Source organism: Manis javanica, chromosome 11 (genome assembly GCF_040802235.1).
Source record: "Manis javanica isolate MJ-LG chromosome 11, MJ_LKY, whole genome shotgun sequence".
Taxonomy (NCBI): domain Eukaryota; kingdom Metazoa; phylum Chordata; class Mammalia; order Pholidota; family Manidae; genus Manis; species Manis javanica.
In genome coordinates this window covers 89,710,836-89,737,314 of record NC_133166.1, presented here as the reverse complement: position 1 = coordinate 89,737,314, position 26,479 = coordinate 89,710,836, and the positions used below count along the sequence as shown (strand labels likewise).

Genomic DNA, 26,479 nt, shown 5'->3' with positions numbered 1-26,479 from the left:
CTTGCAAGACAAGCAAAGCAGGAAAATGACCTGCACCTCACACCTAAAGACCCTGAGGCTCCAAGATGTTACAAAACCAACACTAGGTCACACAAACATTAAGTGGCAGCACTCAGGTTGGAAACCTGACAAGAGTCAGGAGAAAGGAGACGGTACTGTCAGAAGAACACTTACTTAGCTGCAGAAGTGCATCCAGAATTAACCAGATACTAACAACTAAGATTTATGCATGGCCTACTGTGTGTCAGGCATTGTCTGGTATTTCACACATATTATCCATATTCCATCTGACTCTCACAAAAATCCTATCAGATATGTATACCCTATAGGTAAAATTTCTATTTCCATGTTATGTTTGAGGAAACTGAGGCACAGCAGGATTAAGAAGCTTCCCCAGGGCACACAGCCAGGAAGTGGTGGAGATGGTACAGATTTGAATCTGGAAGCCATGTCTCTAACCATGACACTCTCATGCAGGGTCCCAAGCAGGGGCTGATAAATCCTGAACTGTAAGGTGAAGTACTAGCATACATGACTCTACTGTCCCTTTGACTCCCAAGATTCTGGGGTCTGACACTTCTATTGTCCAGTGAAGAAACAAAATATCGTCTAAGCGAATCTCTGAAAATGCCACCTACTGTGGACTTTGGAGAAAGTAAAATGCTGTATCTTAGCCTAAAAACAGACATGAAATCATCACAAAAGTGTGTATGGATTTTAGCAAAGCATGTGCCAAAGATATCTTGCACAATATTACTGCAGACAAAACTGGTTACAGCACAGTTCAGAAAACCTGAGAAAAACTGACCAGTACACCAATAAGCAGAAGGAAGGTCCCCAATTCTAACCATATTTTTATGTTACTTGGACAGAAGCATAAAGCACATGCCTACCCAGTCTGCAGATGGTGGCGAGCGAGCTCATGGAACCGCAGAGTCTAAAGACATTGTGTCACAGAGATCACTTAAACTTTGGAAGTCAGACCCCTGGGGCTCAAGTTCACCTTAAGCAAATGACTTAGTCTTCTTAAGCCTCAGTGACCCCACATTTAAAATGTGAATAACAACATTTATTGTGTTGGATTGTTGTTTTGTTTAAATGTAGAAAGTCTGAAGTTTGGTGGACATTCAATGAATATTAGTTCCCTGTCCTCACTCAAAAAGGATCTCTATGGAATAGGCTGTTGGACCAAAAACAAGGAGATAAATTGTACTTGAAATAAACACACAGAGTCCTGAATTTAGATTCAAAGATTAAATTGGATGAGAACAGGCAGAGAGAACACTAACTTTGTCATCAATTCATATTAAAACATCCAGGCTTTTTAGCTGACTACAACCTCAAGTCAAGTCAGGAGTAGAATGCTATTTTAAAAAAAAAACTAAAAAAATTATTTTAATTTGAAAAATGTGTTAAATACCAATGTTAATAAATACCATTTTATGTTCTGGTAATTAAAAACTAATAGATAATGAACTTTCCCTTGCAGGGATTTTAAACCAATACTGAAGTTACTGTGGTGTTATGATGAAGTAATTACTCTGACAAGAGAAATCAAGGAAGGCTTCACAGAGGAAATGACCTCTGAGTAGAGTCTTAAAGACAGGAAGTTTGGGATGGGGAGGGAACATTCTAGGCAGAGGGAGAAATGCGCAGGAATGGAGGCCTGGGAGAGGATGCCACCTCAGGCATGAGCAGCCCCTTGGAATAGGTGGACCGAAGGGGGCTGTGGTGGTTAAATGTGCAGAGAAGATCTTGAGAAGTCTGACACACCAAGCTGGCCAAACCTTGGCCAGTTCCAAAGCAAGTACCTGACAGAATCCTGACCCACAATCCATCCTTTCTACCTCTGCTGTCCTGTACTACAAACACTAGTCACATGGGGCTATTTAATTTAAATTAACTAAAATTAAATACAATTTAAAATTTAGTACTCAGTTACAGAAGCCCCATATCAAGGGCTCAAGACCCACAGATGGCCAGTGGCTACCATATTGGACAGTACACATAAAAACATATCCATCATCAGAGAAAGTCCTAGCCAATAGCACTATCCGATGCCATAGACCATGAAATGAACAAAATGTAGATTGGGTCTGTACTGCTTTATAAAACAGAACAAGGAAAAGAAAGAAAAAGAAGCAGGTATATACTATAATGACTTCAACTTCCTACACCTTAAGTTCTCAAAAACGAAAGAGCACCCCGTCTCTGGAAGCTTGATGGCCATCTATCAGGGTGACACAGATAGATTCCTGTACTGACTTAATGTTCTCTGGTTTGAAGCTTTGTGTTCCATAGCATCTGGCTGACCCACTAGCACAAAACCCTCTCTGTAGCTCCTGCCCACGGAGTTCCTGTCCCACTTATATGTAAAGGCTATGAGGTTGCCTTCGGAGTCCTGATACCCTAACATCTCCAAGTGTGAGAGTTTTCTGACATAGTCAGTGTTTTAAAACTGTAATCCATGAAACTGAAATTGAACACAAAATTGTATGTGTATTTTTCAGGAAAGAGGGATCCATAGATTGATCAGACTTCAGTAAGATCTCTGATCCCAATACAGAAAGCAAACAAACACTGCATTGGAGGGACCTAACAGATTCAATACTCCAAAAAGAATCATCCAGATGGCCACTCAGGTCATTTCCAACTCTGAAGTTCCATAGCCTCAGCATCTAAAGACAAGCATCCTGTAACTGAACAGTTTCAAGTCAAATAGCCCCTGACCCTGATTAAGGAGAAAAGAGATAGGGGTATAAAAGAACATGGAAATAGCTGCAGGCACAAAAGCTGGATAATTCAGCCAAATTAGGGAAGGTTTCATCTGTCAGCCTCTTGTTAAGGTGCTTATTGGAGGCTGTCTTGGAAATCTTGGTGGTTCATTTTCAGTGTTGGCCTACAGAAACAAACACATCCAGTTACAGGTAATACCAGCTTTACTAACTGGAGAACTTGCCCAGTAAATCTAAAGCCTGCCACGCTATCAGTCCTTTTAAAAAATAATGACTTTGTTCTAACCACCACCTGACACCATAACAGTTGTACCAGGATTTATCTCCAGATCCTATAGTATTTGTAGAGCTGAAAGGACTGACTTCTAGAACGCAGCTATTCTCCAGTTATCCGGTATAGCTAGAGAAGAATGCTTTGGTTAATTTAACAAAAAAAGGGATAAAGAGCTACTTTATATAAAATCAATAGGAATTATAATTCACAAAAGCTCTGAACACAATTAAGTGCACATGGCATTCAAACCATTTTGAACATAATGTATCATTGGTGATATTCAGAAAGCACTATGGCATTCTGTGGTGCCTAGGGGCCTTCGGTACAAATTTCAATTGTTATTATGCTATAGATCTCCAGATGCCAATTAATAAAGAGTTCTGTATAACAAAATCCCAGATAACAAATGCCTGTAGTTTTTTTTCATAGGCATATTGGGTAATACAGATATTGAAGTGATCTTTAGCAAGGTCATGAAGTAGATAAAGCTTTTACAACCTCCAAATTCCCATGTCACAACTCTTCGATTTCCCTGCTAGCCACCCAGTACCCTGACTCCTAGAAACTTCCTCTCCCTCCATTAGAGTCACATATGGTTCTACAGGCCGGGTCAGTGCAACAATAGGCACATAATAGGCATTTCATTCATGCTGATTGTTAACCAAGAGTAACTAATTAAGTAAATCATTCAACAAAAGTTTATTGAATGCTCACCAGGAGCAGGCTTTTTTCTAGGTGCTGGAATGAAATGGGGCATGTCCTATGCCAATTCTCAAAAGAGCCTGCTTTTAAAAGGCAAGAATAAGAACTAACTCTAAATTGATAATGTCATATATTAGCTACTATGTCCCCACTCCCAATATCATCTGCACTGTGAGAGAATTCTGAAAGCCTCAGGACCTGGACTCAAACAATAAGCTTCTGTTAGCAGCAGGGTTTCATGCTGGTATGTGAGACAGATTTGGGATGGAGAATCTCCTCAGCAATTTGTTAAGACTGGACTTCTTTAAAGGCACTGCCAGCCAGGTCACAAAACCGTGTAGAGCAGCGGTTCTCAAAATAGAGTCCCAAGGCCAGAAGCATCAATGTCACCTGCGAACATACGACAAATGCAAATTCTCAGGCCCTACCTCAGACCTACTGAATCAGAATTCTGGGAGTGGAGTCCAGTAATCTGTATTTTACCAAGCATCTCCTCCGTATTCAGGAGATTCTGAGACACACTAAAGCTTGGGAACAGTGATGTCCAAACAGGCAGAGTGTGTATATGTGACTTCAACACAAAGAAACTAAATGAGAAATTAGCCTTGATGCTGACGGAAATCACCTGCTGAAAGGAACAGTCACTGACAGAAGCAAAATAGTTCCCAGCAGCATACAGCTGAAATTGCCAGGACATTAGTGAGTGACTGTTGAAAATCCATTTCATGCTTTTTGACTCTGACCAGCCCCATGAGACAACAGTGGGGGAATTGTGAACGACGCACTGAAAGTTTGAAAAACTTCAAACCTACAGCCAAGCTGAAGGCTCAGAGAGACTTGCAGAGACTAATTCTCCTCCTCACACTGGTTCTCAGAGCCTCTTCTCTGGGTCCAGGAGGCTATTCTCAGTACTCTGCATCCTGGCTATGAAAATGATGCCAGAGTCTGATCACCAGCAAGCCTTGGCTCCTGACATTGCCCAGAGCATTTCTTCCTTTCCCTGCTAACCTGTTACTCACTTGGTCAACCACCTCCTCTTCATCCCTCCCCTGATGTGGAGGAAGACATAAAGATACCCCATCCCTGGCTTTAATGACATAAGCCTTTGGAAAGCTAAGGCATACATCTAAAAAAGGCTTTCCAAATTCTCCAGAGATTGGGGGCGGGGGCCAGATGCAGCAAGAATGTAGCAGGACCAAACGCAGCAAAAAATACAGCCTCCAAATTATGCAGAGTTGCAACGGAATTTCAAAGCAATCCCCACAGGCAAAAGGACCACATGTGGCACAGGTGCCGGCAAGGCCTCTCCCAGAAGCCCCTCAGTGGCTGGACAGCAGGACCTTGTAGCTGGAGCCTCACATGGAGTCACATTCCCAAGCCCTGCCCAGCTGCCTCTGGGATGAGCTAACCACTTTCAAAATGGGTCTAGTACAGGCCTTTTCTTTTCTTTTAATATTCAAGAGGGCTAAGAATGGAAATGCTTAGTCCTACAAATTTGGAACTCAAAATATATTAAGAAAAGAAGCTCCTAAGAAGGACCTGCTGCTCTGCCAGTGGTAGGGTGGGGGATGCCTTGGGAAACTGACACTTTTCAGTCATGCGGAGCTGTTCTCCTGAGTCGGGCCAATTTCCCCCTCTTAAGGACACAGCTTCTGACTGCTCCTCGCTTTCCAGAGATGGTGACATAGGGTCTCATCCTGTTCATAGCCAAAGAATGGCCCAAAATGCAGGGATTGAAAAATTAAGTTAACATACTTGTGACATCCATGAGCAAAATGACATGGAAGACATCTCCCTGAGGCAGGCTTAATGCTAGGAGACCGCTAGGTCAAAAGAGCCTAAAGCCTGAGCTATACTTCCTGTCCTTAATTAAGATGGATGCTGGAAACACGACTATAAACCTAGCGTCCTCTCTGTGAAGGTGCTGGGGAAGGGCAGTGTTGTGACAGGTCCCTGGCATTTTTACCCTTCTTTGAAAGGGACTACTTTAGAAGCCACTTGGTGGTGGGGGTAGTGGGACAGGGATGGCAGCGGGTGTGTAGTGGCTGTTATACATTAGTTCCAGTGCCTGCTTCCCCCTCCAAATTCCTCTGTGAATTCACACTGAAATTTGAAAAGAAATAGTTACAGAAACCTGCCTTTTAGCTCAATGGCTCAGCATTTATCAGTGTAAAGACCTAGGATGATGAGAGGATTCAGGGTGACAAGTACTTGGGGACATACATATCTTCTAGTTACCCATGTTCACTGAATAGAGGAGGGAAGTAGCTGCATATTTATGGGCCACCCAAATGTAACAGGACTGGGTAGGAGGCAGTCAGTATAAAAACAGCAAGAAAAAGTATGTTACAGAGATTATTTTCTCCCCCAGCTACCTTTCTTCTTGGGTCCCAGTCCTACTGCAAAAAGAAGGACTTAGAGGAAAAAGTTGATCTGTGCAGCTGGCCCTCTGCAGGAAACCTTGCTCATATCCAAGAGGAAGACAAATAACCTTCCTTTTCTGAAAATCCTAGGAAAAACCCACACATACAATGAATTATTCACAAAGCCTGAACCTAAAAATGAGACAGGGAGAAATTAGAGAAAGATGGAAAGGGACAGGACTGGGCAGAAAGAGAAAGTCATGCAAAGGGCCTGGTCTCTCTCTCCTTGAAAAAAAAGGGTATTCATTACAGTCATGTTTAAGTTCCGTCTTTCACGTGTTCATGATCAGTGATAAACAAAATCAGATCAGCACGGTCACCTCTGATGGGCTGGGCTCTGGAGAGCTGCAGCTTCCCGGGCAGCCCTCCCAGGGGCAGAAGGGAGGCTCCGGGTTGCTGATGGGGCACGTGGAGTCAAAGGGTTTGCAAGAGTTCTGGTAGCTCAGAAAATCTTGACTCAGTTTTACTTTAACTAAGAATATGAAGACAGAAAGAAACCAGATGTTGCTGAAGGGGGGCGGAGGGGGCAGCAGAGTTTGAGGAGGGGAAAAAAACCTACATTTTATACAGCAACAGCTAAAAAGAGATAAGCAGTTTTGGACAGAGCTAATAATTCCAGACTCTGGATCTTTCAGAAGATAAAAAGAAGGCTTGTACTTGTTATTTTCCTCCTCCTTCTCCTCCTCATCCTCCTCTTCCTCCTCCTCCTTTAATTCATAGTGTGCATTGCACCAATTGCAGGGAAAGCAAGTGGAGGGAAGCAGGGAAATAATGACATGCAAACCAACAGACAAAACTATCACATCCAAGATATTTTTGTCTCCATCCTCAAGTCATTTCATTTCTGTCAAACTCCTTCACTCCAACTCACTTTCAGGGCTGCATCCCAATTACAACTGGTCCCCACAAGAGGTCACAGCCTGATTTCTGCAAGAAACATTAGCCCCACCTCATTCCAAGGGCAAAGCCAACATGCAGTTTGGAGATTGTCCCGGGAGCCTCAGAAAATGAAGCCCTTCATCCTGCAGCCCCGGTGCCAGTTGCAGTCAGTCGCTATCTGTTTCCCTGTCCGCATCCCTGCGCAGGTACGCAGGAGACATGAAGCCTTTCTGCATTATCTGATCATAGGATATAATTACAGACTTCGTCCTTGTTAGCTGCCGCCCTCTGCCCTAATCGAGGTACTGTGACTCATGATCCATTAGAGTTACATCAAACCTGATATTCTTGCCAGGATTAGTCTACTATCCTGCGAGGTGTGGTATATTTATAGGCAACCAGAAGAAAAGTATATGTGAGTATGGGAGATTTGGGAACTAAAGCTTTCAGTAACCCTCACCAAAATCCCCCCAAATAAATGGACAATTTACAAAGGGAAATTCATCATAATAAACCACATAACTTCTGACCCAAAGCCAGAGTCCTCCAGGGCTACAGTGACATTCTCTGCAACAAGAAATCATGGATGAGTGGCCACATGTTCATCATAATGAGCTCCCTACTTTAAACCATGTTCATTTCCACTTAGATGTGCTCCCATGCTGAGTTTACCCACACTATCAGTGGGGAAAAAATTCTCTCACTGTCCATCAACGGCGGAGTCTCCAAGTCAGAATACCATTTCTTTCCTTCATCCTGTGACCTAGAAAAGTGCAAACAAGTGTGGGGCTTCTCACAAACGCTAAGGGAACTTGTAGGTCCGCAAGGTTACTGGGCCTGGGCACAGAAGGGTTAGAGCTGGTAAGCATATGGCACAGTGAACGTGGGATGACATTCAGAGCAGCCAATTCCCTAAGAAGAAGAGAACCCTTTTGTTAGATCTAATAGAAGAACAAAAAAGAAAAAGGAGGAGATATATAAAATGTAATATCACATTTTAAATCTGATTAGCATTTTCAAAAAGGTTATGGTATCCACTGCAAAACAGATACCATAAGAAAATAAAATTATCTCCCTATGGGATTGTAGCTTCCAAGAAAAATGAAACATATTCAGAGTGCGCTGTTGACTTGCCACCATCTTTCAAGCCAAGTCTGGGTTATCTTGGGCATTTCTACCCCTAACAACTAGACCTTCCCTATTAATAACTGGATATGGTTACCCACACACACACCCAGGTAGAGGATCCTGCAAGCATAAATTAAATGATTCCTTTTATCTAACTGATCTTTTCAGGCTAATATGACTAAAGAGCAGTAATATGGAGTGTTAGGAGACCACTAACACAACACACCACAGACAGCAGGGCACGTTATCCTTCTAGTCCGACAGTGGCTTTCTGTAGCCAATAAGAGACATATTAACTCCCATAAGGCATAGTGCACAAATAATCAAAATCCTGAAGCATGTTCAAATGTCAGTCCAAAGCAGGTCTTGACATGTTTTCTGAACAACCTGGTCCTCAGAGGGAACAGAGAAGTACTCCTGATTCAGTAAGTCTGAACAAGTGTGGGGCACTTGTTCTCACACTTGTTCAGTCTGTTTCACTGTTACTCACATTTCATTTTAAGTACGATCCCTGGTCCTATCATGGATGGGAGGAGCAAGCATAGTCTGAAGTGGGGTTCAGGATTCTGAATTTTTAACCGGCTCCCAGGTGATTCAGATGGCGCTCCTTGCTCTCTTTGAGAAGCAAAACTCTAGAATATTTAGTTCACGTAGAACTAAGACCTGCCTTCCTTCAGGTACACTGAAATTTCTGAAGGACCCTATTAATAGCAACAGCTAGTGTTTACTGGGCAATTAGGCAGTATTCTAGGAACACGAAATATAGTAACTCATTGAATTCTCCCAGTAGCTCATTATTAGCATCCTCATTTTACAGACAAGGAAACTGAGTTGCAGAGTAATGAAGTAACTTTTCAAGGTCACAGAGCTGATGAAGAAACTGGGATCTGAACCCAAACAGCCTTGCTCCAAAGCCTTACTGTTAAACACTGCTCACACTGACTCCCAGTAAGAAGCAAGATATTTCAGGAAGCTGGATGTTTAGAAAGAAAGGGAAGTGAGGCTAGGAACTTAGATGCGGTACTGGAAAAAAACGCAGAACCCACAGAAGCACAATGTTTCCACATGGTTACCAGCAGAGGGAACATATATGTTAATTACATTGTAGAGCCATGAGAAAAAAGCAAACAGGGTGTATTTTAAATTTTCCAACCGGGCTCCTGTACACACCTTAGCAGATGTAGCCTGAACCCTGTTACAACAGTCTAAGTGCTGCAAAACCACTGAGAAACAACAACTACGGAGCTAGCAGGGACCTTTGAATGGGTTGGGGCTTTCTGCCAAAAAGCCAAGAACACTGCTGAAATCAACTCCCTAGGCCCTCCTTTGACTCTCTCTGGTCTGTCCTGACCAAAGAAAAGGAAAGGGCGGAGTAAAACCACAGTCGCAGCTTGCACTGGCAATGCCTGATAGATAGAAAGGCGGTGTCTTTGCTGCAGAAGAGAAGATGGGAAAAGCTGAGACCTTGTGGGGTAGGAAACATGCTTAGTTGCCCAACCCGGGAGCCCAGGCCCAGCAGAAAGTGCCCAGGGTGTTGAACCCGGGTGCCTGTGGAGCCCTGGCTGCCAGGGAGTTTCGGTGGTGCTGTCCGAGGTGCCAATGATGGCTGCTGGCACACTTTGCCACATGCAGGGTGGCTGGGAGGCTTTGTCTACAGCAAGGAAGCTGGAGGGCGCCTGCCTGAGGAAACATGACCCTAAGAGAGGGGCGAAGTAAAGCAGCATCTGGGGGGGTGGGAGATCTTAGAGAACTGTGGGGCTGCTGGGGAAATCAGTAGAGACCTGATTAGAGGAGTGTTTGCAGCCGCAGCACACTACACAATGAGATCTGTCCGCTTCGTGAAGCGCACCAGCAGGCGGGACTGCAGGGCCGGACTGTCCCCTCTCCAGTACCCCCATCTAGACATGCTTGACTCAGGCACAGTACACCCCCCTCCCATCACTCTGTGGGGGTGGGAGGGGGAGGAGCTGCAAGGAGAAGGAGGGAGAAAGCCCAGCCAGGGGTGGTTGTGGGAGGATGAGAGCAGCAGGAAGAATATCTGCTTAGAGATGCTCCTTCGTTTCTAATGAGGGGTGCTGCCTAGAACCGCCGTGCGCCAGCCAATCCTGGTGCTGCTGAGGCCGGGAACTAGGGAGGCCGGAGAGGAAGGCCAGAAACCAGGGTGGGGGTGGTAGGGAGATGCCCAGGCCCCAGGGGGAAGTAAGCCATGTGCCTCACTGATATGAGAGACCCAACACAGCTCCAGCTGTCTCTGCTGCACACCTAGAGGGTGGGGGTGGGGAGGAGGGAGGCTAGAGGAGGGGCCTGCTTTGCAGGTGCACCCTTCTCTAGAAATCTCTCCCCACAAGCATCAAAGCCCCATGTCTCCAAGCCTACCCCCATATTTATCACCACCCCCATGGGCTTGTTTCCTACTAATTGTCCTCACCACCCCCACCAACTCCCAATTCCTAAAGACCTTGCCAGACACCCAGATTCTTAGTGAAGAACAAGTCAGTGAGATGCCTAATCAGCATCCTGCATTTGGTGCACTTGGTTAAACCTACAAAAAAGCTCCTTCTAGGCCCATTCTCTCTGACACCACCAGGAGAGCCACCCCCACCGGCTCTGTTTGGAGGGCAGTTCCCCTGGAGCTAGGGAGAGACAGACTGCTTGCACACCTCTGGGCTGGGCTGAGGCAGCCCTCAGCTGGCGAATTCAGGCCCAGCAGATCTGCCTGGACCGTGGCCACTGGAAGAACACTCAGTTGGCTTAAGCATTAAGAGGCAGGAGTACCCCACCCACCCAGGATTAAGGAAAGGATGGGCCCTGTTGAGCTGCCTTTCCTTGGCTGAGAAGAGAACTCCAACCCTGAGCTATCCGGGCTGTCATCAGAGATTGCCTCCCCTGACACACTCATTCACTCCACTTTCAGTGGAACTTAAATTCAGTCCCCAGAGTTAGCTGGGGCCCTAAGCAAATGCCTATTTTATTTATCCATTTGTCTATCTGTCTACAGGAGTTTGGGCACAGAACTCCTGAAGCTTCTGAACTGATAAATCCCCACATGGAGCGTTGACTTTCCTACAGGCAGATCATGCAGGTGTCTCCCAGCCAGTGGGGATGTCCCCAGTCAAGGGAGGAGAAGGGGGACTGAGTATGAAAGAAAGCCCTGAGATTAGGGGCAACCCATTCTGTGTGAAGTGACTGGGGAACCTGAAAATCAGACAAAGCCCAGCGGGGCAGAAACCGCCACAACACCAGGCACCCAGAGATGCTAGAGATTTCCACCTAGGAAAATCAAAAACTAAAAAGTCTTACCTTGAACCGCACTAGTGCCCACTGATTTCTATGGCACCAAGCCTGCCCCTTGGATGCACTGAAGTAAAGAGTGCACTTCAGCAAAGGGGCAAATTGGCACCAGGAAGGGGACAGGGGATAAATGTCATGCTAGGTTTCCCCCCTCACCCGAAGCAATGCAAAGGGCGAGAGGGCAGTGATGGTGGGCAAGAAAGGATATGGCCAATCGATGAGCTTCTTGGCATATTTCCTGACAATGTTATCTTCTCCGAAGATGAACAGAGATCTGTTGACGGTGAAACAGTTCTGCCGGACTGGAATCGGGTTGTACAAAGCCATAGTCCGCGCCCGCTGCGCTTTCGACTGCTTGTAGGCTGCCGCCGGCCCCGAGGCCGGCACAGGGGTCCCTTGCCGGTTCCTGCTCTGGTCCGAGTCTCCATCGCCCGACCCTGGCCTGCCGACCACCGCCTCCCCGAAGCGAGCCATCCTGAAGTTTAAACAGACAGAAGACACACAAAGGTGATCGCGGCCGAACACCCGCACGCAGCAGCAACAAGCAGAAAGACACACGGAGACTCAGAGCCGCATCCACACGGGCACTGGGACCACCGCCTCTGGGGAGCCTCGCGAGCTCTTCGGAGAGGCGGCAGCCGCAACCCCGCCGCTCGGAACTGTTGAGTCTAAACACAACCTCTGCGGAGCTCCATTCCTCAAGGAGGAAAAAAGGGGGGAGGGCTTGGGGGTGCTCAATTTCAGAGGCAATTTTTTTTTTTCAAAATGCCAGTGTGTGGTGGCATTCAGGGACTGGAGAGGAGAGGGGTGGAGTAGGCTGCGCTTCCAACATAGCTCCTCTTCTGGCAGACGGACCACCCCAGTTCTGGGAGAGAGGCAGGCATCGGCTCGCTAGGTAACAGTTTGATGATTTATTGGGGGAGGGGATGGGTGAAAACAAAAGAACTTAAAAAAAAAAAAAGACAAGGAAGGGCTATGGTGACATGCGATAGAACACCAGCCCCAGCAAGTCCATCTAAGAAATTCCACAGCCAAGACTTGGGTCTTTAAATCTGCCAGCACAGACGCATCCAAAGGTTGAGAGAGAGAAGGAGGGGGGAAGAGCGGTGTTGAGGTTCCTGCGTAAACCGCAACGCCCAAAATATCAAAATAATAAGTCGATCCAACCAGAGAGGGGCCAATGACTTCAGAGCTCCTGCGCTTGGGATAGAAGTTGAGCAGCATCCAGGGAGCAGCGAAGCCCGAGTGCCAGCATCATCCCAGAGCGCTCGCCGCTGCCGCCGCCGCCTCCCGGGATCAGCATGCAACAGCGATCCGCGGCTGCGCCGGGAAGAGGGCGGGAGCGGGCGGGCGGCCGGGCGCTGGGGCGAGGGAGGAACAGGTTGCAGCCGAGCCTAGCGGTGGCCTGCCCCGGGACTTGTCCGAGCAGCGAACTTCCCCTCTAACGACTGGTCTTCCTCCTCCACCCTGGCAGCCTCCCTCCAGGAAGCATTTGAGAAGCCGCGTAGGAGGGGCGGGGGGAGCCAGCTAGCGGAGCGCAGAGGCTCGGCGTGGAGCGCACCGGCTGCCCGAAGAGGCGGGGGCGAGGCCGCCGGGGACAGGGGCGGGGATGGAGCCGGAAGGCCCCCGGCCCGGCGCCGCGGGAGGTTCCTGGGTGCGCTGCTGGTTTGGTGTATTGATTGATTTAGCCTTAGGGGAGCGGACCACCTCTGCCAAGGTCCGGGGAAGAGTCGCCTTTCCCCACGTAAAGCATGGAGAAGAGAAGCGGGCGCAGCTGGCGGCGCGGCGGAGTCTCCGCAAGAGAGCCGAGGCCGCGGGGGCGCACACGCACGCGCACTCGTCCGCGCCAGCCGTCTCCGCCCCCAGAGGCGCCCGGCGCTGGGCCGGGTGCGGGCCGGGTGCGGGCCGGGCCCCGCCACCACCGCCGGAGCGGAGTGGAAGCTTTGGCGCCCCAGAGCCGCGAAGCCGCTCCTCCACACTTCCCAGGCTGCGCGAACGCTGCCCAGGAATTTCCGCAGAGAAGGCAGCACCCTCTACCTATCTCCCCACTTAGCAGCCTAGAGGCCTCAAGACGGACGCTAGGACTTCTGGGGGCTCCGACTCTAGTATTTGATGCCTGCTCCCAGGGGAACTTCCGTCATCCCTCTCCAAAGGGGGCAGTCCAAGCAGCCTCTTAGGTTGGGCTCTAGCAGAGCCTTGCGCGTCCATTTCTGGAAGTGTGGCCCAGATACTGTGGCTCTAGATGGGGGACCTTGAAAACTACTGTTCTCAAGATCTTAATCAGAGGGATCCTCCCACCCCTATGCTTTATCCACATCTGCTTCACTGACTTCATCAAACCCACCCCATTAATGAAAAAAACAGAACTAGTATCTAAACTGCAATAGTGGGAAAGGCGGACTCCAATCCCCCGAAAGAATTCCCTAGGTTTAGCAACCAAGCCCTTCCCCAGGGGTGACCACGCACCAGTCACCCACTTCCATGTCCACACCAGCTGGGGCACAGCTTCCTCTGCTTTTTGCTGTCTTGGCCTCAGCACAGAGTCCCCCATCCAAATCCTCCCCACCTGAGCAATGGAACAGAAGGGGGTAGGGGGCTGAGGAAAGCAAGAGTCTGACCAAGCCCAGAGGTTGGAAGTCGTGAGTGAGGGTGGCTTCATGAGTGTTAAAGGCAGCGTCTCTGTGTGTGAGCCTAGCTGGGGAGAAAAGGAAGGTGCTATCTGAGTGAGAGGCATGTGTGTTCCTACTGGTATATAGTCTGCATGTGCAAGGCCATGTGAGTACTGACATAGGTCTACAGTGTGAGGATGTATGTGTACGTGTGGAGGGCAATTCTCTGGGTACCAGAAAACCAAAGGAATGGTCTCAGCACGACCCACCCTGCCAGCTGGCATTGCTGCCCTTGGGGATAGCCTGATGACCTTTTGATTCAGGAAAGTCCATCTCAGGCCTTGAAATTACTATTCAAGGTGAGTCTAACTAGTATTTTGATTTCACATTATGTCCGACTCTGTCCTTCTATCTACTTTAACTGGAGGGTCCTTTTCTGTCTGAATACCAAGTCAGAAGTGAAAGTGGTGCTATGAACGTTGAGTCCCACCAGCCTGTTAGTCATTTAGAACCAGTCACAAGTGGCTCAGTAACCTTGTAAATTATATAGGATTAGAAAGGGCTTTCAGAAATCATGATCAGATCCATGCTCTCAGGCAGGACCATAATCCATAGCACAAAATTCATTCAAATCACTCCTTTGACAAATATATTTGAGTACCAAGCACTGTTTTAGGTACCAAGGTACAGTAATGAACAAAACAGATCATTTCAAAAATAATGTACCCTCTTCCTGCATTAAGTTAGATTCTATGGCCTTACTGACTAGAATGCTTGAGGGACCTGATTCTCATACTAGAACTTCACCCCTTTCCTTCGTTCATGTCTTGGTCTTCACAGGCTGGAGGGTGGCATGCCTATTTGCTACTGCTCAGGAAAAGCAGAGCTCACCAAACTTTTACCTCTAGAAGAGGTTCCTAGAAGATCAGGAACACTTGGCTTGTGTCTTCAATATCACCCACTCAGCAGAGATGTAGTACTAGTTCCCTTTCCTCTCTCTAAAATGTCCTGGGCTCTCTATGGTTGCTGCAATTCTTTAGATCTAGAATCCCCAAGATAGGAGATGATAAATGGAAATGTAAGGACTCCCCGGAGTTGAGGCTTACCTACCTGCTTTCTGAGAGAGATCACAAACACATGGGTTTGAAATAATGTAGAATATACTTTTGTGAGCGCCTCTGTAGGGGAGTTAGAAACTGGGAATTGTTGGAGGATGCAGCATGATAGCATGAATAGCTTTGGGAATGGACTTGGCCTAAGGGCAATAGTGCTGGGAGAGAAGGTACACTCTCATATTCCCCCCACCTAGCTGTCACAGCCCTTGAGGCCTTTGATATCTACAAATTTCTTTCATGCTCTCCCATGGCCCCAACCTCTCAGCCCTCAGAGGCTACAATTTTAAGGGTTGAATAATATGTGTTTATCAGTTATCATTTTATATAAACCTCACTCCAAACCTCTGTGGTCAGCCTAGTAACTCATGTATTATGACCCCAAATCAGCAGAATTTCAGAGACTCAGAAGTTTCTGAAATCAGCAGATTTCAGAAACGTTAAGTAGTTTGCCCATATCTGATCAGAAGCAGATTTTGGACTTCTAACAGATCTTCTGACTTCCACTTTACGGCTCTATCTAGTACCAGGCTATGGGCAATAATAGTGTAGTTCTAATCATTCATTGTCAAAAGAAGGAACTATACAATCATGTAAGCCTGCTGGAATGCTGTGCATACCAGCCTCAGACTGAATTTGAACAGTAGCCAAAGGCTCCTGGGACCTTGCTGGGAAGGCACTCAGCTGGGAGCACATCTATTGCCCTCAAGATCCCCCAGGATCCTTAGAAAAAAACAAAATCTGGTCATTGCTGTAATGGTCTTCATAAGGGAACTTGGGAGCATTCTGCCTCCAGTGTCCCTAGTTCCACTGTCCTCTTAAAGACCCACAAATGGAAACGTATAAAATCAGCAATTGGTCTTACTTTGATTGCACACAGGTTTCTGAAAAATCCCTTTCCAGCCCAGGAGGGACAGTAGCAGCATTTTCCTGTTATCAGAGCACCATCTACTGGTGCTTGTGAGCACATCGCCATGAGCACAGGTACCACACTTCAAGGCCTAGACATCCCTAAGGTGACCTCTTGCCACCAGTCCTCTACTCCCCTAAGGGCCTTTGTTGAGGTCAAAGCTCCAGATTTCACTACAAGACAACTACTCTCTCTCAGACCTAGGCAAGTGCAGCCCCACACACTGGGCACAAGGTAAACACATACACACAACGCACAGCTTACTGGGATGCAGCCAAACGTTCTACATGTTTTTCTGCAAGCAGTGACCTGCAGACTAGACACCCAAGTGAAAAGCTTTCTTGGATTATTAATCCTTTGCACACAGTTCAATGTCAAAGCCTTCACTCTGCAGCCCCTGTACCCCAGGACACCATCTAAAGTACAAGCAAGAGGAAAGGCAACCGGTAGAGGGTCCCTCCAGCTCCCTATTCAAAAGCAAAGGAACAAGCTGGCCACACCACCCTGGACCAGGCAGACCATGGGAGTTGGTACTAAGATGGACATACATGCGTGGCAAAGAAGGAGAAGCACTTAGCCTACTCCCCTCATTCACAAAGCTCTTATACTTGTCAGGCCTTGAGCCATCTTTGTATGAGATTTTAACCCATTGCTGAGGAGTCTGCAAACCTAGCCTCATCCAAAAAGCATGTGCCTCTCCCACCAGCGCACTCCCTCAGCTCCCCCTACCCTGCCAGTAGACTCAGATAGCTTACACTTAAGCTATCATAGCCCCCTTTGTTCTATTTTTCCCCTGTTGAGCTTTTCCAAGAAATAGACTCTTATGCAAAGCAACGCTCTAAGGAACATAATGCAGAAAGGATTTGGGAGTGAGTTCTTAAGAAAAAAGTTGGCAGGAGACCATGTGCAAGTTCACAGCAGAGCAGAGGAGCATTATGGCAATGCAGACATCTTGGGAGTCTGCTGGCTTCCACAATGCCTAACATCCCTCACTTGGGTGAAAACAGAACTTCACATGCTTATGTAATGTCCATCCCTAGAACCAGCATTTCTCAAACCTATGCCTGTGAAACACCACAGCTCTAACACTCCATCAGCTAACTATAGAGGTGCAAATTTTGCTTAAAAATGTTTTTTAAACCATTCATTTATGACAACTCAATATTGCCTGGGTGCCAACCGTGGTCATGTGATCTCACTGCATCTTCACTGCAAGACTGTGAGGCACATTCTACTGTCTGAGGCCCAGAGGGTGAGGGATTTGTCCAAGTGCAGAGCTAGGAAAGAGCAGAGCTGAATCTCCTGATAATAAAGTCAGGATTGCTTACAGTGTGTGGCCTCTATTAACCTACTGGATATGCCAAATAATATTTTCCTAAGAGCCTGGTCAGAGGCATGATGATCTTGGACCTTGGTGAGTTGAGGCATGCCCTTGAGCCTGAGAGTGTCCCAGAGTGTTCCATTTCTAAGACTGCATGAGCTGTCCCACAGAGCTGCTACGAAGATTGAGTTAGTATCTGCAAAGCTTTTAGAACAGTGCCCACCACACAATAAGCACCATATCCATGTTAAATACATTTCAGCTGTGGCCAGAGTGACACACAGCAAATAGCACATATCTGGCAGCTTTGTGTTTCTCAAAGCTGACTGCAGAAGTGCAGCCCAGGGATGGCTTCTGTGGGTGTCGGGTAGACAGAGGGGCAGGAAAGGATAAGCACTTGAGACTTGGTCAGAAAGACAAGTGGGGAAAAGAAAAGTATTAAGAGTAAAGAACCCAAAGACCTTGGGAGCTGGGAGAGACGGGTTTGTTTACTTACTGATTAGTTCATAAACCCACTTAACACATACTCACTAAACCCTTTTAATGTGCCAGGCATTGTTCTCAGGGATTCTGAGACTCAAGGATAAATTAGACAAGTCGCAGCCTCTAGGGCTTACGGTTTAAGACGAGAAGAAAAGAGCGTCTCAGGAAGGGCTCTCGTCCAAGGCAGAAGGTAGTGTGCAGCGCAAAGAGCACTGCGGGAGAACCACGAGGGGAGACGATCCCCTCTGGCTGGAGGCAGGCAGGAAAAAGGCAGAATCCCTGAGATCCCTCTTAAAGAGATGGTACTGGAGAAGAGAAGGAGCAGCGTGGAACAGCAGCGTGGAACAGCAGCGTGGAACATGAGTGCCTGGGCTGTGGAGGGTAGGCAAGATGCATGGAACTGGGTGCATGGATAGCATTTTTGGACAGCATTTTTATTTGCTTTCAGTGTATCTAGTATCATAAAAATTCTAGTTTTATCACTTCAATCCTTTCTTCACCATAAGGTAAGGCCACTTTTCAGCCCGGACAAGAGTCAAACATATTTAACCAATAGACATTAACCCTTCCTGGGAAAGCCAGTTTGGAGCTTCAGTATTTAGCCCTAGATGGGAAAGGACCCCTGCTCCATCACATGCACCTCAACTCCCGCCCTGGGATCCAGCCTTGCTTCCAGCCAAGGCAAAGTACCGCAGGACAACGCTGCAGAGCTCCACCTCCGACTGATGGGAGTAAGTGGAGGATGCAGCAGTGTCTATGGGTGAGAACAGCCGACAGAAGCACACCCCTCCATCTGCCTCCTTGGCCTCTTGACTCAGAAAACAAAATACAACCCCCACACTGCAAGGCTTGCTCAGCCTGGGTGGGCTCAGGCTGATTCATTCATTCAGCAGACATAAAACGAGCACCTTCCACGTGTCGGGCAGCGTGTCGGGCAGCGTGTCAGGTGCTGGAGCAAAGGAGGTGGTGCCTCGGGCTGTAACCTGAACTTGCTGGTCTTGATCCACTCCCCACATTTCACTCTTGAAGACAGCAGCCCAATATTGTTAAGAGCAGCTCATGGCTGAAACAGAGCCTAGAGGAACCCTGAAGTCCCAGAGGAGAGAACTCAATTCCACCACACTCCCCAGTCTTGCCTCTGACGGGCCTCTTTGGGTTGGAATCATCAGCAGAGTAAGCCACCACCTGTCCATCACCACACCCTTTCTCTCCCACTCTCTCCTACACTGAGCAGCTGCTTACACCCACCTGGTATAAAATAATCAGAGTGAATAAGGCATTCCCATATGATATGGACTTAAGGCCAGTTTTGAAATGTGTGCCTGGGCGGGCCATGTGCTGGCTCTGTCCCTTCCACTCCCCAGAAATCGCACCAAGACACCCCCCCACCACTGACCTCCCATGCTCCTGATTTTCCTCTCTTTTTCCTTGACCACTCTGTAGCATCTGGCACCCTGACTCCCCTCTGTCTCACAGTTCCCCCTCTTGGTGCCCCAACTGCCACACCTCCCAGTTTCTCACTCTCTGCTTCTTTTTCTCGCCTCACAGTGCGAGCACCCAAGGGTCTGTCTGCAGCCCCTGCATCTTTTCTGACTTGCCTCCCTTTGGGCCACAGCCTAACTCACAGGTTCCAGTATCCCCTCCCCTTCCACATCTACTCTGAAACCCTGCCCTTTTACCTCATTTCCAGACCCAAATGTCCAACTAAGTAATGGCTATCTCCATAGGGACTGTCCTTCATCAGCTCAAACGCAATGCATTCAGAAGCAAATTCACTGTCATGCCTTCAAAGGAAGCTCCCCCTTCAAAAATTACAGTTTCTACCCAGGTGACATCATTCTCCCTGTCAATCACTTCACTTCGGTGGTTCCTTGCCGCCTAAAACACAGCCAGACTCCTTCACCGGATAATTCAAGAGATTCTGAATTCAACCTACCTTTCCAACGCCCTCTCCCATGTACCACGGTACTAACATAGTTACATGTCATGCCCACTACTACCTCAAAACTCTTGCTCACAGCACCGGCTTCAGACTAACCCAAAGCCCTCTTCCACTTTTTCTGCTTCTCCAACTCAGAGGTATTCTTCAAGGTGTGGTTCAGTTCGATTCTGCCTCCTCCATGAAGCCTTCCCTAACCTCTCCAACTCTCTCTGATCTCCACCTCCTGTAAATTCATGAACTTCTGTATTATTCATATCATACCTTGTTTACCCACTGCCATTGTTGTCATGGGTCTATCGTCACCAGGCCATTCCTATTTTTCAATAATGTGTGCCTTGTCTCCTCCTCCACTGTGGTTTAAGCTTCTCAAGAGGAGAGAAGCTTCATTTTATTACCTACAATGCCCACATTATACTATCCCCATAGCAGGCCTTTACTAAATATACAGTCAACAGATGATGACTGAGCCCCCATCAATCTTTTTGGTGAGAAGGAATTTTGGCACCAACCAGGTGGCTGGTCCCTGTCTGAGGGGCTGCCCTTCCCCAACACACTCTGGCTCCGACTCTGAGGCTGCACTTGGTCAGGTGTGTCCAGCTGTTCTTTCGAGGCTGAGCGTCCCTCTCCTTTATATCAAGAAAATGAGCTTCCGTCTCTTGTAGGAAATCAGGTGACTAACTCAGGGGGAGCTTCCCTGGCATAGCATCGGCCTCATCCTCATTTAATCAATCGTTGAATCATAGCATTCGCTCTCTTATGAGGAATATCTCCTGCTCTTTAAAAATATGGTTGAAATAGGATTTGAGGAATCGGTTATTAAAAAGAGACCTTCTGGCTACCACATAAAGAATAATTCAGATCCCGTTCCACAACATATGAAACAGACAAGAATGAAAATATTCAGGAAAAAAAAATGAACTATAGTCTTAATTGGTTCTATCTCTTTGCTCTACAAAAAAGGTAAATATTATTATACCCTTTTCCCTTGTGAAAATTACATGGGAAAGAGGCACACGCTTTGCCTATATGCAAATGCACACGCTCGATTCTGATCTGATCTCAAGTTCTGCCAAGTGTACAAACATATAAAAATAATCTTCCTATGCTGTTGGGAGCTTTCAGACAGGCTTCATACAATACAGTGGAGAATTTTAAGTTCTTTTAAAGAGTTCTAAATATTCCTACTGTGCCATTTAAAATTGGGAAAGGTGGCAGTGTCATTCTCAATCAAGAAAGGGAATTTCTGAAATATTCCTAAAGACTCTTAATAGGCCAGCCCCTTGACACACAGAGACACGCTCCCACTACAGCCCTTTCCCTTAGAGACATGTTTTTTTTCACATGATTTCTCCATCACTCAGTCATGTTCTTCAAAAACATTCTGTCAGGTATAAAGTGGTCTAGTATTAATATAATAACCCAAAAGTTCTTATTATACTATTTTCCTTTGCTAAAATAATCTCTATTCTCCAGTAAGTCATAATTTCAAATTTCAAATTCTAGGACAAAAAAAAAGAGAAAAATGAACATGCATCAAACCAGTTAAAAATAATTACAAGAAGAGTATGGACAACTGGGTTAATGATAACAGGTATTAACTAATTATGTGCAAGCCACTGTGCTAAACCCTTTACTGTCCTTATTTCTTATAATAATCCTATATGGTAGATGTGGGACTAATGGGATTAATACATAAATCAAGTAATATAGAAATCAAATGTACAAATACATATGACTTGATTGTTTTTCCCACAACTCTTGATGTGTGATCAAAAACAGAATGATGAGAACCAAAACATTTCCCACGGCTCGGGGCCACCTTCACATGGTTTCAGTATCCTTGAGAAGCATTGTGTCCTTGGGCTAGACTCAAGGCCAGATAATGATGTTTAAAGTTCATTTTAAGTTCATTTGCTCAGTGAATGAGAAGTGCCTTTTCGGCATTACTCTTGCGCTGTTAAGCCTCGAGTCCCCTGGCTGGTCCTTTCAGATCTTCGATATCCCATCGTATCTCCTCCGGGAGGAACCGACAGTAGGTACTATTGCAATCTCCATTTTACAGATAAGCAAAACAAGGCTAAAAGAGATTAAAGCATTTCCCTTAAGGTCAGAGAGGTGGTAAATGACACAGCAGTCAACCTAGGTCTGTTTGACTCCAAAACCCACTAGTCACTTTATTTTGTGATGATCCTAAAGCCCAAGAGGCAAGAAAATATCCAGACACTATAGCAGGTGCTGAGGGGCCTCAGAATAAGTAAGTCATTAGAAAGTGAGATAAGACAGGAGACTTGCACCTCAGTACTGGTTGGGTTTACTGTCCCGTCTGCAAAACTGACAGTAATAATGCCTGCCCTCTGAATCTCAGGAGCCTCCTGACAGACCGACTGTGGCAGGGGATTCTCAAGTGCATTATGTTCCAGTACAGGCTGGTGCAATTAGCCTGACCCACCATGGCTGCAGGCCTGTGTTGCAGGCTCTCAGAACAGCATGAGCCACACCAAGGAGCATGGAGTCCTGCTTCAAACACTGCTTCAACTCTTCCAAACTTCTCAAAATCCAAGGGATTTATGATTGCACACAATTTGCTCACAATGAGCATGGTTTTACACATATTTACTTGTTTTCCAATGAATGGCCAAATCTACCCAAAATGCCCCAAACCCTGGGCTCCCTGGTGGGCCAGTCTCAGGCAGCCATCTGGAAAAGCTGTCAGTCAAACCCTGGGAGTAAGTGAGGGAAGGAGGCAAGGGCGGGGAGATAGCGTTCCACACCAGCAAGGATGGTCTCCTGCAGTGCAGGTCAGAACGGTAGCTGGTGCTCCACATTCAGCAAAGCAGAGGGCAACAATATTCCTACCATTCAGGAATATCGATCCTGATCATTAGGTATGGCTTCAATTATTTTTTTTTTATGAATACCTCTGCTGCCAACGCATGCCACTATAGGATTTGGCAAATTTAAATCCTCCTGCCTCTCAACTTGTTGTTTTCCTGCCGGCACTCCAGCAGGTAAGACACCCACAGACTCACAGTGCTCTGGGCTGTAGAATTCACAGGAGTCTTTAATGTTCAGGTTATTTTTAAACTTTTAGGCCACTTTCCCTTCCCACAAACAGCAGGCCTGCCATTTAGAACAGTGTTTAACCCACACCCCACCTGCCTTGAAACTCTAGCTCTTTGTGTTAAAGGAAGCAATCCTTCAAGTAAGCACATACACACACACACATGCACACACACTCACACACACAGACACACAGACACACACACTCACACACAGACACACACACTCACACACAGACACACACACACATGCACACACTCACACACACATGCACACACTCACACACAGACACACACTCACACACACAGACACACACACTCACATGCACACACACTAACACACACATGCACACACTCACACACGCACACTCACACGCACACACAGACACAGACACACACACACGCACACACACAGACACACACACACTCATACATGCACACATACACTCACACACGCACACACACAGATACACACACACACTCACACTCACACACACACACACCTAAAAACTGAAGACAGACACCAGCTCACTGGGGTGAAGGACCCAACTCCCAATGTTGAGATTGTTGAGATGATGTGTATGAAAATGCTTTGTACACTTAGAGTGCCACCCCACTGAGGGTGGGATATTTGCAGGGGAAGACACCAGGCACTGTAGCTGGTGTTAAAAGGCAGCTTCCTGTTTCCAAAAGGGAATTTTACCAGAATAATCAAAGCACTCAGAGGTCCTCCATTTGCCTAGGGAGCCAGACAGGAGCTGGCTCAAAGGGCATTAGGTTATAATTTTCTTCAAATTAATTACACCTTTTTTCTAGGTAGAAAACATTGGAGGGGAGGAAAAGAAGTTCTGAAAACACTTCAACAACAAGAGTGAAGGAGGAGAATGAAAGAAAAAGTTTGAAAGCAGTAGCATTTGTGGAAGGGCTAACTACACACTTCGTATGTGTTACCTCGTTTGATCTGCACAAGAATCCCATTAAGTGGGTATGTTTCACTTCAACCATCTTTCAGAGGGGGCAACTAAGATCAGAGTAACCAAGTCCCTAAACAAAGATCACAAAGCCAGTAAGTGGCAGAGCTACACTTAGCTCCTGGAGCCTGATGCCAGAGGTTACATTTCACCACTACACTCACTGCAAGAGACAAGCTGAAGGAGCAAGTGTGGCCTGAACCTCTGGCTAGACAGGAATGGGTGCAGGAGCCCAACCTTAGCGTCTCTCCAGATTCAGTAAGGGCCAAACATGGGCACAGAGCCTCTTCCAGAGCCAAAAGCAGAGAGAGAGGAAAAGTCCCTTTACCTAGAATCTGCAGACTTTGCATGAGCTACAAATCCCCACACGGCCACTCAACCATCAAGGATGGCACAGACACATCGACCAGGCAGTGTCCACATGTCCTTGGTGGGATACCTCTCAGAGCCAAGGCTGCAGCCTCTATACTCCAAGAGCCTATTATGAAATCAATCAAGCAGCTTTCTCTCACAGCAAACTGTTTAGCCAAAACTACTAACACAGGGGGGATGACTCACTGGGAGCCTCCTTCTCTCCCTCCTCACCCTCTGGCTGAGGCACCCAGAAGTGACAAAATGATCAGGTGGCTCAACACTTTACAGCTAAATACATCCAAGGGATTTTTAAAGCCAGAGCCTGTTTGCCTGGAGGCTATCAGGGTGGCTCGCTTTCTGCGGCATCCGGGCCTCAGTAGGAATGGGCTTGCCTGCCTGGCTGCTTCCCGCTCAGGAGCACAACCAGCCCGCTATCCTCCCCCTCCTCCCCGACTGCCCCTTCACCTTGCTCTTCCCCTTTTCTCCTCCACCTCTGAGCCTGTTTCTTACCTTCTCTATGTGTACACTCTCTCCTGATGATCTCAGCCATCCAGATGGCTTTGACTCAAGCTAATAGCTGGAACACTCCCAAATCTTTATGCTTGGCCACGCTCTTTTTAAAGTGTGGTGCCACATTCACAACTGCTCAAATGGGCTCCTCCACATGGATAACCTGACAGCACTATGAATCAATCAGCTGGTTTAGGAACAGACTCAGCATCTTTCCCTCCAAACCAGCTCCTTCCCAGATCTGTTTAGAGACTCCCCCAGCTCAGGGATACAACTCTGCATGCATCTCTGGTTCTTCCTCCTGCCCACCTCCTACACCCACCATTCCCCAAGTCCTGGCCCTTTGTTCTCTACCTATTTTCATAGTCTCCTTTGTCTTTCATTTGCACCACTGTGCATCAAGTTTAGAACTTTACGCCACCTCCTCAGAAGATGGGAAAAGCCTCCTAGCCCTCTTCCTTTTCTAGGTTCTACCACAACAGCACAGCATATTGCATAGCCCAGCTCTCACCCTATCCCCCCACTTCAGTGCAACAAAAGTCAAGAGTTTGTTCAATGTTGTATCCCCTGTGCATGGTACAGTGTCTGGTAAAAAGTCATTAAACAAATTTATTGAATGAATAAATGAGTTTTCTAGTCTCTACCTATTATCTAACAATGGAGTTATGAGATTTTATAATTTAAATGTCATCCCATCTAAGTTCTTATTTTAAGGACCAGGACTGAACAAAATGTCCCCCTCCCCCCGAAGGTCCCAGCAATACCTCCTACTGCTTTGCAGCAATTAACTGCTGCCCCAGTGAAGCAACATTGATCACCAATCCACAAATCATCTGGAAACAGTCTGCCTGTGAGTCACTTCTCACGTTCTTTCCCCCTTCATTCCCCTTCTTCCACATCCACTTGCTAAAAAGACTTAAAAGCCCAGGTCATACAATACCTCCTCTATGAAGCACTCTGTGATCATACAACAAGCATGATCTCTCTCTCCACTGAGAATCTCTGGCACTTCATGTCCCCTGCCTCAGATTCTGGGGTGTATGGAGCTCTGCTCCTCCACTGCACTGCCAGGGTCTTGACTTGTACATCGTTACTTTGCCCATGTAACTAATGCCTATGCATTGTGGTACTGAATATACAAGTTTACTGAACTAACAAATGAATGAAATGCATGAATAAACAAATGGTAATTCTATGCAAAGCCAAGTGGACACAAACAGAATGTGCATTTCTTAGAATCTGTGCCATGTCAGGAAGGTTGAGATATTGCTGGTAGCATCGGTGGAAGGGGTTGGGGTGGGGGGCATTTTGTTCAGACCTGCTCCTTAAAATATGCACTTGGATTGGTTGACATTTACGTTTGCTCTCAACTTGAAAAGCTAGAAGTGACAAACCTGTTCTGGAGACAATCAGTTCAGCTTAAGCAGATGGTCCTCAACCCTCCTCTCAAGGGTATAAGTGCAACTCACAAACCTATGACAAGATGAGTGACCCAGTGTGTGAATACAAACACAGTGATCGCTGTGAACCTGCAAAGCTCCAGCACTATGAGTACAAGGTTTTGTTCTTTGGTAGAAAAGGGAGGGATATTTTTAATTTATTTCTCTTGATTCATGTGTCTACGGATGTGGTGTGAGCAGATGTGGTCTTTGTTAGATAGAGGGTAATTTGGATACAGAAGCTTCCTTAATCTAGCCACACATACGTCAGCCTCCTCTTCTAACCCTCCATTTTACAGAAAAGACACACAGAGCAGGGCTTCTCCACCTCAGCACC

General features: G+C 46.8%; 1 protein-coding gene across 22 annotated transcripts in view; it reads right to left on the bottom strand.

Annotated features, from left to right (window-relative positions):
- CACNA1E (calcium voltage-gated channel subunit alpha1 E) overlaps positions 1-26,479 on the bottom strand; it is a 581,675-nt gene that overhangs the window by 281,043 nt on the left and 274,153 nt on the right. For 21 of the 22 annotated variants that reach the window (XM_073216846.1, XM_073216856.1, XM_073216857.1 and 18 more), the window contains one exon: positions 11,642-11,907. In XM_073216846.1, coding sequence (XP_073072947.1) covers positions 11,642-11,907 — 266 coding nt within the window. Of the gene's footprint in view, positions 1-11,641; positions 11,908-12,599; positions 13,192-26,479 lie in introns of those variants that run through there. The other variant, XM_073216863.1, reaches the window with a different exon arrangement.